The following is a 16806-nucleotide window of genomic DNA, read 5'->3' as shown; positions in this document are numbered from 1 at the left end:
GCTGGGGTTTAGATTCGGCAAATGAGGATTAATGGGCATGTATTGCAAAATGTTGGCGTGATAGGTACAATACAGTATGTTCAGCTAGCTATAGTGGTATGCCCTTGGCTCAGGGTGGGCATATTCGATTTTTACTTTAAGGTTGGTGGAATGTCAAAGCCTGTAATCTCTCCCGTCGCTGACCTCTCTGCATGTTAGAAACGTAGTTAAGCCGCGAAAACTTCTCCTCTTTTTTTTTTCCCAACACTGAGGGCAAGAGCATTGCAAAGATGATCTTTTCTAAAGTCACAATCCACCACAAGTCATCGGAGAGACAACGGGCACCATATTAATAAATCTCTGTTTAAAAAGTCCTTGAGTGTGTGTGTGCGTGCACATAGGACTGGGTAAAGGACAACAGTTTTAGAGTAAAAAGCAGCACCATTTACTATAGTAACTGAATATTGTTAAAGTGTCATTTGCACCTGTCTTTCCTAGACTAAATGAGCAGATTAAAATAAACAACACAAGTGTTTTTTTTTTTTCCATTATGCCCCATTATCGGAACAAAAAAAGGTTGGATGCAGTGTGTCATGAGATATGGTTTCTGTTAGCTGAGAAACACCCCTTAATAAGCAAAACAAACGCACTGTCAAATCAACCCACAACTGTTTCAACTATAAATATTAAATGTATACTGTAGATTGTGATGTCTGTCATATGATAGATACTGTAAGAGTTTAATTAAAAGTGTCAGAGAATCACAATATTGTAATTTTTACGAGAGGCCTGAACGGCATCAGAGAGAAAAATGAAAACAGAAACACAAGGTGCAGTTTATATGACCTATAGAGTTACATGAAATTCTGTAGTAAATTTTCCATATCTTGTCCTTGCAATTCAACTGCAACAATATCACATGAGCTTCATAAACTACATTTCCCTTGGAAATACAAACATGAATATTATAAGGTGCAAAATGCATTGTTTGATACAGTCACCTCTTCCAGGCTGCGCAAAAACTGTCTCTTCTTCTTTTTTTCATTTTTTTTTTGTTGTTGTTAATAATTCATATTTGTTCTGCAATGGAAATGCATCCAGCAGCAAATAACGTACAATAGCTTAAAAATGTCCTAGTCCTAAGAGGGGATCACAGGAATGAAGATGATGTCTGAAATGATGGTCGAGGATTTATGAGCCTTAATTTTTCAGATCTCTATCAGCAACACTGGTCAACAGCTGCGGCATGCCCGGTTAAACATGGATAGATGATAAATAGCTCGAAAGATGGTGTAGAGTACAGTTGTGCAGCACCTTAAATATGCTGTTGAGCATTTTTTTTTTACCACAAACTGGCAGGAAAGTAAGAGAAACTAATCAACCAAGGTACCCACCACCATAGAGAAGGCTTGGTGTGAAGTTTGAACCTCATCACAAGACAATATCTTTATGCATATTTCAATGGAAACATCAATCTCTGCTGCCGCTGTTCCTTTCACACAGGGTGCTTTAGCCCATAGACCATTGTTGCTGGTGAGAAACTCTAGAAAAGTTGCACTTTGTGTTTCCCTTTGTGGCAAGTATAGCGTTACCCTTACTCACGGCGGGGCGATGGCAACAACGGATGGAATTCGTCAAATAAACACCAGGTGAAATGTGAAGTTTGGGGGGTTATAGCAGCTCATTCTCGTGGTGCAGAAGAGTCCCATGTGGGGGTTTAAAGCTACACTAGGCAACTTCACGTTAGTGGCTCGTGTTTACCAATCCAGCTGGCCTGTGTTCAGTTTTAGGAATACCAAAAGGACAAAGAGAGGCAAAAGGCCTAACGCTGGTGTGTCCAGTTTTCTTTTCAGTGTTGGGGCTTCATGTTAAATGTTTTTTTTATTACGTCCTGTGGGAAGCTGACTCACCTGACGTCTCTCTCAGGGAAGATGGGGTGTTCTTCCCTATGGCAGTGCCACATTGTCATGTAAGGTGATTTTTAAAAAAAAAGGGTGACTGAGATCTTGCCTAGTGTAGCTTCAATAGAGAAAGCCCAGAAAATGGCAACAGATGATCGAACAGACAGATGATGACAGCAGGAGGAGGCTGGATGTGGCGCCACGAGCTGGTGTTGGGTGGTGGTACAAGGTGGACAAAAAAAAAAGGGGGGCTGAGGATGAATCCGTGGACCTCAAAGCCGTGTCTGGGCTTCAGGGATGTAGATCTCGATGCTGTCCGCCCTCTCTGTGGCTGAGTTCTGTCTGAAAGAAGCTGCTCGTTTGGCAGCCATGAGGCGTCTGCGGGCTTCCTGTCGCTGGCGGTCCTGAAGGTCCAGAGAGCGCTCTCGCGTCATACCGCCACGTCCCTTGGTTGGCCGCTTTGGCAGAGGTGGTGGCCATTTCCTCTCCTTGGGAAACAGAATGACATGATTATTATAGTAATGTATCAACGCTGAGTCACAGAAGAGGAATATAAATAAAACAGCGTAACTGAATCCATGTTTACAGCTCAAATATTTGTTAGACGTGTCCATGTGTGCCAGATATAATAAATTATACACCAGCCCTTAAAAACTAATGGATTATGAATAGATGAGTCAATGTAATCAGTCGTGTTTGATAATTGCTCTGTTATGAAGTGGAAGTAAATTGTCTGCAGGATCCCACTCTCTTTATGGAGACGTAATAAACCTACAACAGCGATATCTTTTCATTCTAGTGATGCTAAATTGTTTTATTCAGTTGTATATAATCTCATTTTTAAAAAACCAAGAGAGAACTCAGTGCAAGAACTCATGATTGAGTGTATGAGCGAGGAAAAGTGTAATATTAAAACACAGCGAGAGTCGTTTGATTTCATCAGGAGATTGAGAAGGAAATGATAAATGTTGAATCAATGCAGATAAATGAAATGTTAACAGGAGTTTTATTTACTCTGGAGTGAGTTTTGGATAATATAGCCTTTAAAATAAGGTCTCATGTGACAAACAGACACAGGTCATCTTGCCCTTGCCCTTTTTGTTCTGTCTCGTCATTTCCTGTTTTATTTTGAAATTTACCTGCCCACTCGTTTCAGATCACTTGCCCTTCCCTTGTGTGTCACCTGTTGCCATGAATTCTGATTGTCTCCACCTGTTCCCCATTACCCATCTGTGTGTGTGTCTATATAGGTTCTGTGTCTCCCTTTGTCCTGTGGCAAAGTGTTTCGTCATCTGTTCGTTCACCCAAGCCAGCTCCAAGCCTTGATCATAGTCCCAGTGTCTATGTTTGTGAGTTTTTTGCTTTTGATTTTTGTTGTTGTTGTAACTTTTCTAGTCTTTCTTTTGGTTCCATGTTGTTTAGTTAAATTATTGTCAGCCTCCCTTGAAGAGATCTTCTGTTCCTGGTTTTTAGTGTATAGTATCATCTAGCCTCCACCTTATAGGAGAGTTTTTGCTTCTTCCCCGTTTATTCTAGTAGAGATTTAATGTTTTGCAGCCTTTTGATTTTCCTCCTTGAAAGTGATTTCGATAATTTTCATAACCGATAGTTTTTCCTCCTTTTTTGGAGTGTTTTTTGTTTAAGTTTGTTTTGGTCTAGTTCTCCCATCTGAGAGACTCCTTTAGGTTAGTGTTTCATAGCCTTTGTGTTGCATCACTCTGAGAGGTTTTGTTGTCTCCTAATAAATCTGCTCACTGACACTTCTGCTCCTGAGTCCTGTTTGAGTTCCAGCCTGACAGTGCCACAGCGGTCACAATATAAAAACCTCTCTCTATGTTAGCAATGACTGGATCAGGGGAACAATAAAAATATAGCCAATGCTTTAAAAAAAAGAAATGGAAAGGTGTCAAACCATTTGAAGAGCCACCAAAATTGCAACAAATCCAGCTATGGTGGATGCAGGGTGGGTTCATATATATGCACAAGTACTAGCCCATGACTTATATAAGTTCCTACAACTAAGACATTTAAGGAATGAGTAACTCTCTAAACTGTCTGTTAACTATTAATGCCATTCACAGAGGAAGAGAGACAAAGAAAGGGGTCAACATGAATCTAACAATAACAATGTGGGTGTCAAAGAAAAATGAGATTCGGAAGCAAATAAAACAGATGAACAATGGGAGGAAACATTCAAGGCAAGACATAAAGTAACTAACTATGTTTAGTTGTCCTTTTATTTTTTTATTGTAGTACAAGTGATACTAAGTGTATTTGGCCAATGCTACGTGTTGCTCATGTTGTGGTGTCATGAAAAATTCATATTAAAAAGGAGGAAGAATTATTTCATGACAAAGGTTTGACATGATTGCACACTAGAACAAGTGCAACTGCAGAAGTATGTGCGTTTTAGTGTGTATATGATAGTGCTATAGCTGTAGTGCTGAGGTGATGTATATTTACGCTCCAGAAATAAAAAAAACAGCATATGAAGAAAACCTGCCCCATGTGACCCAGAAGCTGTTTGCTCAAACAAAAGGCAAGTCTGTGTGACCTACACACTGACATACAGTAACTTTGGAAAGCAAGGCGAGCTTTTCTGATCGCCTGGCAAGTTGGTGTTTTTTATTTTGTAAAACTGTGCCTGCCTTGAAGGAAAAGAAGCCCGGTACAGAGCATCTGTGTCACTGTTAGGGCTCAGCTTCATGGAGCTTGCAATGTGCCCATTAACTGCTGGAGGTAAATAACTCGCTTACAGCTACAACTGTAGCATGAAGACAATTATCCGAGTGCCCTGAAGGATCTTGTCTATCTCTGTAAAAACACATTATCGACCTAAATGTGCTCTCTAACAAATGCAGCTCTGCTTTTATTTCAGCCGTTCATAATGTTTTAGATCTTTTATTATCTGATCATTAATATTTGTACATTTGGTCTAAAATTAGTCGTTTTGTTTCAAACACTGACATAATTTTAAATCATCATACGTCCATCCATTATCTGTAACCGCTTATCCTCATCACAGTCACGGTGGGATGGAGCCAATCCCAGCTGACTAGAGGCGGGGGACACCCTGGACAAGTCATAGAGACAACCAACTATTCACATTCACTTAATTTAGAGTGACCAATTAACATACTAGAAAGCCAGAGTGCCTGGAGAGAACTCACACAGACACGGGGTTTAACCCAGGAACCTTCTTGCTGTGAGGCAACAGTGCTCACTCCTGCAACACTGTGCAAATGCTACCTTTAAACTACCTTTATTCTAACACTAATACTAGTTTTCAGTCAACAAGTCACCTTGTTTTCTTGTTTTTTTTTTAGGTTGCTAACTATTTACAAATCTCAAGGAGGATGTGGCATTATTCCACAGACACTGGTACTTAAAGCAGTGTTTGCATGCCACATGGATATTGCAGGAAAACTATGAAATATGAGGACTTGACAGGAAAAGTGGTTGGAAAAGTTATCCTGCTTTGATTCAGCTCTACACCTACTGCAAAGCTGGCAAATAAGAATTTCAGTGAAAGTTTTGTGTGAGATCAATCAAGATTAACCCCTTTTTTTCTTCCCCTTTAGTTAGTTTGTGAACCAGAGATCTCGAAATGTTATTATCTGTAAGTTCAGTCAGTGTGACATCACCTAATGCTTACTGAAAAGCAGCATTAAGCGCCGTATTTACTGCTTTACCTTGCATTACTGCAAACTAAAAGCAGGTCATTTACAATGACAGCATGGATCAGACAGATATAAAAAACATGGCCCATGATTTTAACAGGAAAACATCTTCGAGGTTGCTCCTAGCTGTCTAAGCTGAACTGATGTTGCCTCTTAACGTTGTCCCCGCGGTGGCATGATAAGAATGATTAACCTCCTGCTGGTCACAAGCCTAAAAAAAGACGGCTTAAATGTTGTGACTGCACTTTTTCGTCAAAAGCTGAGCAAGTTCATCTGGAGACCATTAACACTAATTATTATGTGAGAAACAGTTACCAGTTTTTACCTTCTTCTCTGGGCTCTCCACCAGCTGCCACTGGTTGCTCTTGATCTGCTGCAGCTCATCAAACTTGGCAGTGACGTCATCGATGGAAAGCTGCAAGAGGTCCCAGAATCCAGCCAGGTCCTGAGATGTGGGTCTGGGCATGGCACTGGGGTCCTGAAGAGACCAAAGGTAGTGATTTTTTTAGTGAATTTAAATGAAAGGACTTCTCGTCTTTGCTTGAAGTTTTATAACTCCATCTCCAACCGCGACTTTCATCCCTAATCCCTTGACCCATGACCCTCCTACAGTACATCATCATGTTTCAACTTCATCCATAATGTGCAATAAACCTGTCTAAATCTATGTCCATATGGTCCTAACAAATCTATGCCCTAAAAAGTACTTTCAGGACACCGCCTCAACATTTGAACCTCACCTTTCCCACCACTGTGTGGCAGTAGAGCACCAACAATAGTTCCTAACCTCCCATAACCTGACAGTTTCAGAGAGCAGCCTTTAAATGGATCTTTTTTTTTATATATAGTAACAGAGCTGGTCTGTTGCAACAATGATAAATGATTCTCAAAGTTTAGTTTTATAGCCACATTCAGAAACGCATGATTGGGGTGGACACAAACATGCAGATTCACCCACAGCTCAAATCAAGCATCATTCTTTCTGCTCCAACCCAAAGTGTGCATGAATTGATGTTTTTGTAGAATAACTCATTTTTGTTTAACGATCACAGTTCTTTGAAATAAACTGACAAATATCTGGTTGCTGTTGCATTTCTGTGGTGCATGGCTATTTGTGAGACCTACCCAGGTGGCCGATGTGTCAACTGCTAAAACCAGAACTCACAGATTTAGGCAGCCAAATACAGCTGTGTGCTAGTTACCACAGACAGCAAACACAAAACGAGTGTCATCTCAGTCCAAAGGACAGGTCCATCAAGTCAAGCTTCAAAGAACGTTCAGAGCTTTTTATAGAAGCACCGCGCAGTTCCTCCTGCATCCAGCAGGGATCCTGAGTCGTCCTCCCATTCAGACACATCTGAAAGCTCAGGGCAATCTAAGGCTTGTCACTACCAATGTTAGACTTAATTCATCATCCTATTATCTACGGGGAGAGAGCGAGACAGTGCGGCCCAAAACCATCCAAAAGAGAACAACACACCAGGTTAAGACACGCACACAAACGCACATAAAAAAAAAAAGAAAGAGAGCAGGCAGATTTCAACCACCTCCACATGATTTTGCATTTCATTTTAGAAATTATCTACGCTTTACTAAGGTGAGATGAAGTGCCTGCCTGTCTCTCTCACTCTCTACTGTATCTGCAGAAACATTAGGACACTATCATCGACTAATAAATGCTGACTCTGTGGATAGCCAGAGAAGGTATGAGTTTCCAGTCGACGTGACATGACGGCTAAACAGTGAGACAATGTGGTAGTCCATTATTCAAGCTCTGAGATCCCATTCAAACTGCTGCCTCTGTGCATTAATGGATAGCTTCAACACGGGTGCTGCTTCCTATTGGAATTCCCCTTTCGTTTACTGCGGGGGTCAATAGCAGCAGAGGGACTGCTTCGCTATTGATCTCTGTGGTCTATTTCTGGAAGGTGCAGTGTCAGGCCGAGCACCTTCTCAGAGCTCGGAGAAAGAGAAGCCTATCAACAAGTTTACCCCCCTGATCTTTTGTGTTTTGTTTTTACTGTGTAATATATGAACAGCGTAGAGGTCGGTACAGTGGTTCTCGTTCCGAAAACGCATAATACTCACCAGATTCTGCTGACATAGCCAGTAAAACTGCTGAAACTTTTGAGACATTAGTAGCTGAGCACTTCCCACTGCACTCCGGATTTTTCCTAGGACTGATGGACACACACACACACACACACACACACGCACAGAGAAAGAGACATTCTGGTTTCAACGCTGACAGCTTGGCAAAAGCCAACATGTTGAGCGATGTCTTTCAGTAAGTCATTCACAAGGATCCAATCTGCTCACAAAACGCCTATCACGACTCTGTGTTTTCATTGTCAACACGACAGCTAATACTGTGAATGTTCTCTTTGGTTAGACATATTATACATACTGCAAAAACATTTTTTAAAAATGAAATGATTGTCCCCAGATATCAAAAGCAGCACCTGCTATGAAAAGCATGTAGTTTCCCTCAGGACACTCACTCTCCTCTGACAGGTCATGCTCCTCTGCTTCTCTCTCCATCTCTTTGCACCACCCCTCCAGCCGCTTGGTTTCATTGTGAAGGAGCTGCATAAACCAACTGCCGTCCCTTCGTAAGGGGGACACTCGGCCCGTTTCTGTACTCTCCAGGCTGGGTTGAACCAGCCAGGGTTCAGGCTGCGGGCTGGAGGGCCCACTGGAAGGCCGGTAATCCTCCCTGTAACTGAACAGGCCCTGTGTGCGCACCGTACGGATGGCCCCATACTGCGTGGGAGTGCTGGGCTCAGAGTGGCGACCGAAGGCACCGCCAAACTGGAGCCCCTTGTCCTCCATGGAGGGAAAGCCCTCCAACTCCATGTCTGCTTGTACTGCAGTGGTCACACTGTTGGAGCGCTTGAACCTCCCATGCCTAAAAATATACGAGGTACAAGTTTACAAAATGCAATTCAAACCTTGTACTTTGTGTTTCTTCTCTTTGAGCCACGTACCGTTTGTGATCCTCCACCTGGATCCCTATTGAATGGAACTGAGGAAGGCCTTTGCTTTCAGCCTCAGAGTCTGTCACAGTTTCCACCTGATAAATACAGAAAAACAGAACACTGAAATTACCATCATTAGCAACAGAAACGTACGAACACGCCAAAGTATAGACACACCTGACTACGACTAAAGGACAGCTTGACATTTAGAAATTTCTTACACACAGCTGACGACTTAAATTTCCGTTTTTGTCTCAAAGCTAGCAATATATGTTGTTGTGTTTGCTGTTTTGATGGGAGTACAACATTTCTGAAGCTACAAAACAGCTCATCTTATACATATGGGCCAATAATAATGCTGCTTGAACCTATAAGGTGTCTAAAACAAGAACCATAAGGAAGGGTGACAGTCAGGAATGAATTCCCATTCCCCCACCTCAGCAGAAGGTGAGGAGGTGGTATAGCCAGTGCAACTGTGTGAATCTGGTATGAACAAGTACAGTTGTAGTGTGAGGAGGATTTTGGTTCTAAGGAAACTGAAAAGTTGGTAGTTGAATCATCAACGAGCTGTTTTGGAGACCAAACATCTCGTGCAGGTACAAGACACAGTCCACACAGACGGCTTTGTCCACGGTTGGAGCTAACAACTGCGGACATTTGCCTGCAGGACATACAGCAGCTACCAAAGTTAGTCAGACAAGCAGAATCCTCATCTTGTGGCGGAGCTACTTGTTCAGAAATTTGGCTACAATCAGATCAGCTAAAGAAGAACTCATGAGGTTAAGCACCCAGGTCACAAACTAGAACAAAGAGACTTGTCTTTATTACTGCTGTATTTGAAAAGGTCCTGTCTAACCTGACACATGAAAAAGGTCAACAAGACTCCAAAGCCTTGTCGAGTACATGACACAGACATTTGGAAATTTTGCAAGATGAACTAATTTGCACGTAAAGGTAAAGAGCAAAAGTATATTTTGGTGATTTAAACGTGATTTTACAAAGAACTCTGAGAGATGAATGCTACCGGACAGCTCTCATACATATTAACACTCCGCATATCAGAATGAGAAATGAAATTATCCTTTTCAGCCAGGACTAGATAGAAGAAGACAGATGAGGTGTAATTAGCATGAAGGCTGGGTCATGAGTGTGCAAAAGGAGCAGCAAAGTCAGTGACACTGTCAGTTCTGTTGTTACCTGTATCCCAATAGAGGAACGTGGGGTTTTGAGGTACTCCTCGGCCTTGGACACCAGCACTGCTTTGTCGCATGTCTGGACAGACGTGTGGCTGCCCAAAGATGCATGCCTCTTGCCTGCTGCTGACTCCATGGCCATGGTGACCGCCTTGGTGCTGTCCAGGCTGTCCGTGGAGCTGTAGATGGGTCGACCAAGGCTATCCGTGGTCCACAGGCCACCCCTCGGATGCCTGCCCTCGTGGTAGGCATCTTGGGTGGACTCTGTACTGCTCTGGGCTGTCACAGAGATAAGAGGCTTGGTGGTGGTGCGCGGGGGCACAGGAGGTGGAGTCTTCTTGTAACTGGGAGGATATGATACCGCTGGATAGCACAAGCAGGATGAGAGGACGAGGACAAGGCAAGACAAGGGTAGAGGATAAAATAAAACATGAGAATGAAAAAATGTGGCCAAAAGCTTGACAAGGACCAAGTGCTGCAGTTCACCTGTATCACACAGTGTGTGATAGAAGAGCGTCGTAGCATGATGGGAAATTTAAAGCAAGGGAAATGTCAGTAAGGTGAAAAGCAACAGCAGCTTTGTAATATGTCTGTGTTTATCGGGGGAGTGCAATGGAGGATTACAGGAAAGATTCGCTCTTTCAAGTGCAAATGAGAATCTGATGATAATCCATCCAGATGGACCTCACAGCAGAGCTGGAAACGTACCAAATTCACTCACTGGATATCTTTTGTTTTGTTTCAAACCTACGGCAAAACGCTAACTTGACATGTGGTCGTTCTGGTTCTTGGTTTAGATCATGGAAAGGAGAAGAACATTCTGGTAATTTAATGGGTAAATAATCATACAAAAATATGTTGAACCTTAATGTTAAATTGCAGGTAGGGCGTCTGCGTTATCAGGTGCACAGAGCACGAATGAACTGGATATATCTACTATTATTAAATTATTAAAACCTCTTAAATTATGGAAGGAAATAGGAAATGAGTGGATCTAATTTATTGACTCAAACCGGATATTGAGGTGCTTGAAATTCAACGAGCCCTCAACAAAGATTACTTTAATCGAAAGTGAGACGTGTTTTTTTTTTTTACTTGACTGAATGAATACTGTTATATTATTCTAATATTAATCCAATGCTACTTTTCTTTTTAATTTTTAATTTTTGGTTTTGAGAGACTGATATTCAGACGAGTAAAGTTTGCTCCATTCATTCCAAAAATATATTTCCAAACAAAAGCATCTTGAGCATAGTGTCCAAGATGAGGATGATTATCCATGGTCTACATTCATGAGTTTATTTTGAATGTAACCTTTAAAATTTGAATGACTCATAGAGAAGAAGATTTGCTCAAACTTTCTTTACAAAATGAGTCAAGACGCACCTGTGATGGCCTCTGTGAGTAGTCAGTCAGAGTTAATTTAGTCAGTCAATTGCGATGTCTCCGGTCCTCATTTATTATTTATGTAAATTCATATCATAAAATGTTCAGCATACTGAAAACGAGCTAGTTTTTCTGAGTCAAACACATGCCGTGTACTTGCGCAAACAGGTGCAGGCAGAGCCTCGCACATAAACAGATATACTGTACACACACACACAAAAACCACTTTGGATTACAGGTAATTAAGTGCAATAAGAAAAAAGAAACCACAGGGAACTCTGTTAAGCTAAATCCAGCCACAGACTTGACTTGCTTCCAACTTGAAGGGGCTGCAGCTCTGCAAAACACAGTGGGTGGATACCAAAATGAAAAGAGCACAGTGACTCAGGCTGTACGCAACTCCACATGGTCTATTTTTACCCGTTTTGACTTACATTCAAACCTGAAAAATGTTACAGATTGCTTGGTACCGGACACAAATTTGGTGAGATAAACCTCATTTCACAAGAGTCTGTGTTTCTTCACGGTTTCTCTCCATTGCTTTATCCATAAAACACATTAAAGCCAGTTCACTAATAAGATTTCTGTCATAATTACATGTAGGACAACCAGCAAGATGTTATTGTTAATATAATGTCCATATCTATTGCTATTTCTAAAACATGCTCACTGATTTTAACAATTAATTCACATTATTTTTGTTAATTAGAAAACTAACTGTAGTTGTACCTTAATTATAATAATTATATTAACAGTGGGTTAAATTCCTCATAAAAGACACGTGAAACATAGACCTAACTTGTTTTTCTTCTAATTAATGATATCTCTTCTGCTCCTACATTATTATATTATTATTATGATACATTTAGATATTGTACTGAACTCTGGCTTCTTCCCACACTCCAAAGACATTCGCTTAACAGGTTAATTGGTGGCTCTAAATTGGCCGTAGGTGTGAATATGAGTGTGAATGGTTGTTTGTCTCTATGTGTCCTGTGATGAGCTGGCGACTTGTCCAGGGTGTATCCCGCCTCTTGGGCTAAGTCAGCTGGGATAAGCTCCAGCCCCCTGCAATCCTAATGGATGGATGGATGGATGGATGGATGGATGGATGGATGGATTGGATGGATGGATGGATGGATGGATGGATGGATGGATGGATGGATATCGTAGTGTATATTCATCCCTATATTTTCCATAAAGTATGACTAAGTTGCTCCCCCAGCAGTCCAAATGAAAGTTTCTTGTATACCTTAGAGAGATATAATTTATCTTTCATCTTCCACTGTCTGTTGTGGTGACATTTTGTCAGTGATAATGTCAAAGTAAAGTCTGAGCTTCTCTTTGCTCTACAGTTGAAAACTCCTGACCTGACAGCATGAATGGGCACAGCAAATACTGAGTGTTTACCACCAATGAGTAACGATGGCACAGCAAATACTGAGTGTTTACCACCAATGAGTAACGATGAGTCAAGCTTCATACGTTTGATTGGATCGTGGAAAAGGAAATGCACACTAACAGACAGACAGTTCAGCAGTCACATAACCTCCTCTGCAGGAGTAATGAATGTGACTGTACTCCCTCAGCAGGGCAATGATAAAGACTATTAGCCCCCGATCAGACTGTCAGTTGAGTCAGCGCTGCAGTTCATTCATATATTTTACGCCGGCCTAAATGGATTGACATTTGGAAACACGTTTGTTGCCTTATACGCCCACATTTACGCGCTGGGCATAATTACACAGTTATTCGTTTAAGTTAATGTTGTCTATGGAAGACATTTAATTTTCTGACTCCTCCTGGGCTGTCATATCACCGCATAATAGACTTCAGGACACACAGTGTCACGCTTGTAATAGCATTGACTGGACACCAGATGTCCTCTTATAAACTATATATAGTTTGGGCACATTTTATTAGTGGATTAAGAGAAGGAATTCCATCAGTACTGTTGTTTCAGAGGTCCTTCATATTTATCTCTGTCATCTTTTTATTTAATATTACAATATTTATTTTGTTTCTATCTGGAGCTCAAATTAAAGCTGCTGGAAGTTGCGGGGGACTTCACTGAACAGGATTGTACATTCACTGAAGTTGATTTGAGTGGTGGTTGAATGTAGCTCCGTACATTTAAGTACAATTTTTAGGTATTACTCAAGTATTTACATTTCTATGTATTTCTACTTCACAATATTTCAGTATGAAATGCAGATAATGGATGGATGGATGTTTGATGTTTTGCATGCACCATAACTACTATAGCTACACTGCTGTTTACACAGCAAGAGAGCAGTAATAATGCTACAATACTAGTACTTGTTATATGATACAGATTCAATTATATATAATAATATAAAACTTTGCCAGATAGTTTTCAGTTACTTTTGTACTAATGCAGGACATTTTTACACTGGCATTGCTACCTTTACTTTAGTCCAAGTGCAAACTGCCCCAGACAAAAATATATTAATAACAGTGGTGTGACCTGACAAGTTAGAGAGCTTACAGTAAATGTACTAAAGTGGCCGGTCACTGTGTACTATGTGACAAAAATCAAAGCAGAGGTGTTAGCAGTGTAAGTGTCGGCATGAGTGTCTCGAGTTTTCAATAAGAATCTAAATACAGAGCGATAAATCTCAACCCCTGATGAAGTAATAACTGATTCAAGTTCTTTGGGGTAGTACAAATCCTGTGTTTGCGTCAAATAAAAGAAAGTTTTCCCAAAGTAGGACTGTCTCAACATCTGATTTTCTCTACACAATTATTGTGGGTAAAAGAGTACCCAGTGAGAACATGCAAACTCCGCACAGAAAGGCCTCAGCTGAGGCTCGAACCAAGAACCTTCTTGCTTTGAGGTGGCAGTTCTAACCACTAACCAAATGTTCAGTTTTTCAATATTATTGGGTTTACATGCCTGGGTCAAGACAAGCTAAAATTATGTTGCAATATTTCCATAACAATGACTGTCCTGAAGGTGAAGTCATTAACAGCAAGGAAGGACCAATCTCAAGACTTAAAACATGGTGATAAATAACATCAGGATCATGTTCAAGGCCTTTTGTCTAGACTTAATGTTTCATACTGACATTAAAAGGAAATCACACAGGGATTTAAACGGTAAAATAGAAAGAAAACCTGACAGTACAACCTCAGAAATCAATACTGACATAAAGTAATAAGACCTGGCCCACTCTTTCCACCTACATATAAGACCTGCATTTTTTTTCCAATGCTAAACAATGTGAAGAAAAGGTAAGTTAAGAAACAGAGTACATTTCTAGAGCTGCTGTGCAGCAAGCTTTCTTTTGAAATACTAATACTAATGTAGTCCAGGGAAGCATCCTGTCCTTTGTGTAGTCAGTTGTGCCGGGCCGTGTTTGAATTTGCTTGTTTGGCTTAGCGCTGCTGCACTGGGCAGTTCAGTAAACAGATCAACACACTGGAGGCACAGCCAAGACTAAATGGACCTGAATGTCATGCTATAAAATTGTGCTGCTTCTCTGCTTAAATATATTTGTCGTATTAAAAATAAACAGTGAGGACCCGGATAGTTTATGCCTTCAAAACAGGCCTTTGGATGACTCAGATTTAGGGGCAAGCTTCTGCACCAAAACACAAATTAACCAACCTAAGTAGCATTTATCCTCATGTAATCTCCTCCGTCCTCACCGACTGTACAAACCGGTTTCTTTCTGTTGCCATCAACGCTCTCAGTGAATCAACAGAGTGCACGACAAATACAAAGAGTGCTGCTCAAACAATTAGTCTATTGTTGGCTGACAGGAAATGAATTGACATTTAAGTTAAGTACCAAGAATAAATGTCGAATACATCAAAATCAAAAGATTTCCTCTGTGTTATATCATCGGAAATAAAATATATTTGAGTTTTGGACTGTCAGTCGGACAAAAAAAGATATTTGAAGTTATCACATTGGGCCATCTATCGCATCTTATCATGGACTATTTTTTTTAACAATTTGGTCACGATTTGATCAATTGAAATTAATATGCAGGGTAATCAATGAGGAAAATAAAATGTTTATTCAGGTGTGTACAAGTGCGTACATTATTATACCTTGGCACAGGTTAAAAAGCTTTACATGTTCCTTAATTAATCTCTTAGTTAATGCATCACCAGCAGCTAAGTGACACAAATCCACAATATTGAGTGATCACTGAGAGTATAAAGACAAGATAAGACATACTTGGTATATGCTCACTAGTTATTGCCTGATCCGTACTGCACACGTGCAACTCAGATGGCTCACTCATTAGCTACTTCAATTATCAGCTCCAGAAAAACAAACAAACTAAAACTTAATTTAATTATCTGATTATTATCTGACTATCTTATGTGAAAACTGTTCTTGCCGCTACATATAGAAGAGTATGTCTGTTATAAGATTTTACAATAAGTGTGATGAACCACATCATATCAGAAGATGTTAAAGCTTGTTTTAAAAAAAATCTCAATCAATAAAAATCCAAGAAGTCAAGAGGAGTGGTGCTCACATTTTCAGCTGACCCATAATAAAGTCATAAAAGAATCAAACTTCATGAATGTTTATGAATGTTTCTGTTCCAATCACTCTATCAGAGAAAAATCAGAGCTGTAGAAATAACTGGAAACTCAAGACAGCCATGACATTATGTTCTCTACAGGTGTATGTAAACTTTTGACCACCACTGTGTCTCTGCTGACAGTTGCACATGCGCAGTAGCAGGCAGGTGGTACAGATTGGGCGTCCCCTCTGTTGCACATGCGCAGTACTGATTAGTCACAACAGGTGATTTCTACATTTCACCGTTTACCTGGAGCAGATGGGAGGAGGATGTAACGTGGAAAAAAAGACTCACGGGATGAATTCAGAGAGGTGAGTACAACAACAAACTCACTTTGATGGATGTAACTGTTGACATGTCACAAAATTAGCGGCTAAATACACAGGCGACGTCTGTAAGCGAGGTCATGACGTCTGATGTAAACAACCAACAGGTAGCTAACTAAGAATGTTTCTACAGTGTTAAGAAAATAACACCTAGAGCGAAATGTATTCATTTTTTAATAGTAGTGCATTTTGGAAAGAACTCAGCATGAGGGGAAAAACATTATTATTATTAACATTATTATTTTGAATACAAAGAAAATAAACTGTATTATTTGTCAACCTCTATTTTTTATTAGGGAAATTTCACATCCATAAATGTAAATTTCAAGATTCATCACCATCATTTAAGCTATTTTTTTATTTATTTTAAGTCTATTAAGTTAGTTACTAATAAAAAATGTCTATCTATAATGAATGTTCATGCAGATATAAGTTTTACTTTTACTTTTCTGTTTTCATGCTTTCATGTTACTATTGTACAATGTGAACTAGTATGACTGAATTCTTTATTTGTTTGTTTGTTAGTAGGTAGCAGGTAGCAGTGACAAACTGATGTTTTGTGACTCTGGAACAAACTGAGCTTACAGTTGGACAAAGACGTTGTTGCTGTTAAAGTTGCTTTACAGTTTTCACGCTAATGTTTGGATAAACTGTCATACGTTATTTCAAAACTTAAATATATGCAAATAAGTAACGGCGCTAACACGGCTACCCATGTACGGAGGCATACAGTTATTTTAGCTCTATTTTGCAATGCAGGTGGAAATATCACTGTTTGAAATATTCCAGGCTGTA

At 40.2% G+C, this 16806-nt stretch overlaps 1 protein-coding gene and 1 long non-coding RNA gene across 9 annotated transcripts in view; one reads left to right on the top strand and one right to left on the bottom strand.

The window, feature by feature from the left end:
* Positions 1-229: 229 nt before the first annotated feature.
* The window catches only part of dlgap2b (discs, large (Drosophila) homolog-associated protein 2b), a 95594-nt gene continuing 79017 nt past the window's right edge, over positions 230-16806 (bottom strand). For 5 of the 8 annotated variants that reach the window (XM_019272477.2, XM_019272529.2, XM_019272647.2 and 2 more), the window contains 6 exons: positions 9736-10094; positions 8548-8633; positions 8023-8468; positions 7649-7740; positions 5886-6038; positions 230-2368 (listed from right to left, as the gene is read on the bottom strand). In XM_019272477.2, coding sequence (XP_019128022.1) covers positions 2153-2368; positions 5886-6038; positions 7649-7740; positions 8023-8468; positions 8548-8633; positions 9736-10094 — 1352 coding nt within the window. In that variant the 3' untranslated portion in view covers positions 230-2152. The remainder of the gene's footprint in view (positions 2369-5885; positions 6039-7648; positions 7741-8022; positions 8469-8547; positions 8634-9735; positions 10095-16806) is intronic. The other 3 variants (XM_019272755.2, XM_019272813.2, XM_019272597.2) reach the window with 2 other exon arrangements.
* The window catches only part of LOC113746914 (uncharacterized), a 71491-nt gene continuing 70530 nt past the window's right edge, over positions 15846-16806 (top strand). The window contains exon 1 of the long non-coding RNA XR_003463215.1: positions 15846-15996. This is a non-coding gene — a long non-coding RNA (uncharacterized LOC113746914). The remainder of the gene's footprint in view (positions 15997-16806) is intronic.

This window comes from Larimichthys crocea, chromosome XI (assembly GCF_000972845.2).
Source record: "Larimichthys crocea isolate SSNF chromosome XI, L_crocea_2.0, whole genome shotgun sequence".
In the NCBI taxonomy this organism is placed as follows: domain Eukaryota; kingdom Metazoa; phylum Chordata; class Actinopteri; family Sciaenidae; genus Larimichthys; species Larimichthys crocea.
The sequence above is the reverse complement of the archived record's forward strand: the minus strand, read 5'-3'. Positions and strand labels throughout refer to the sequence as shown.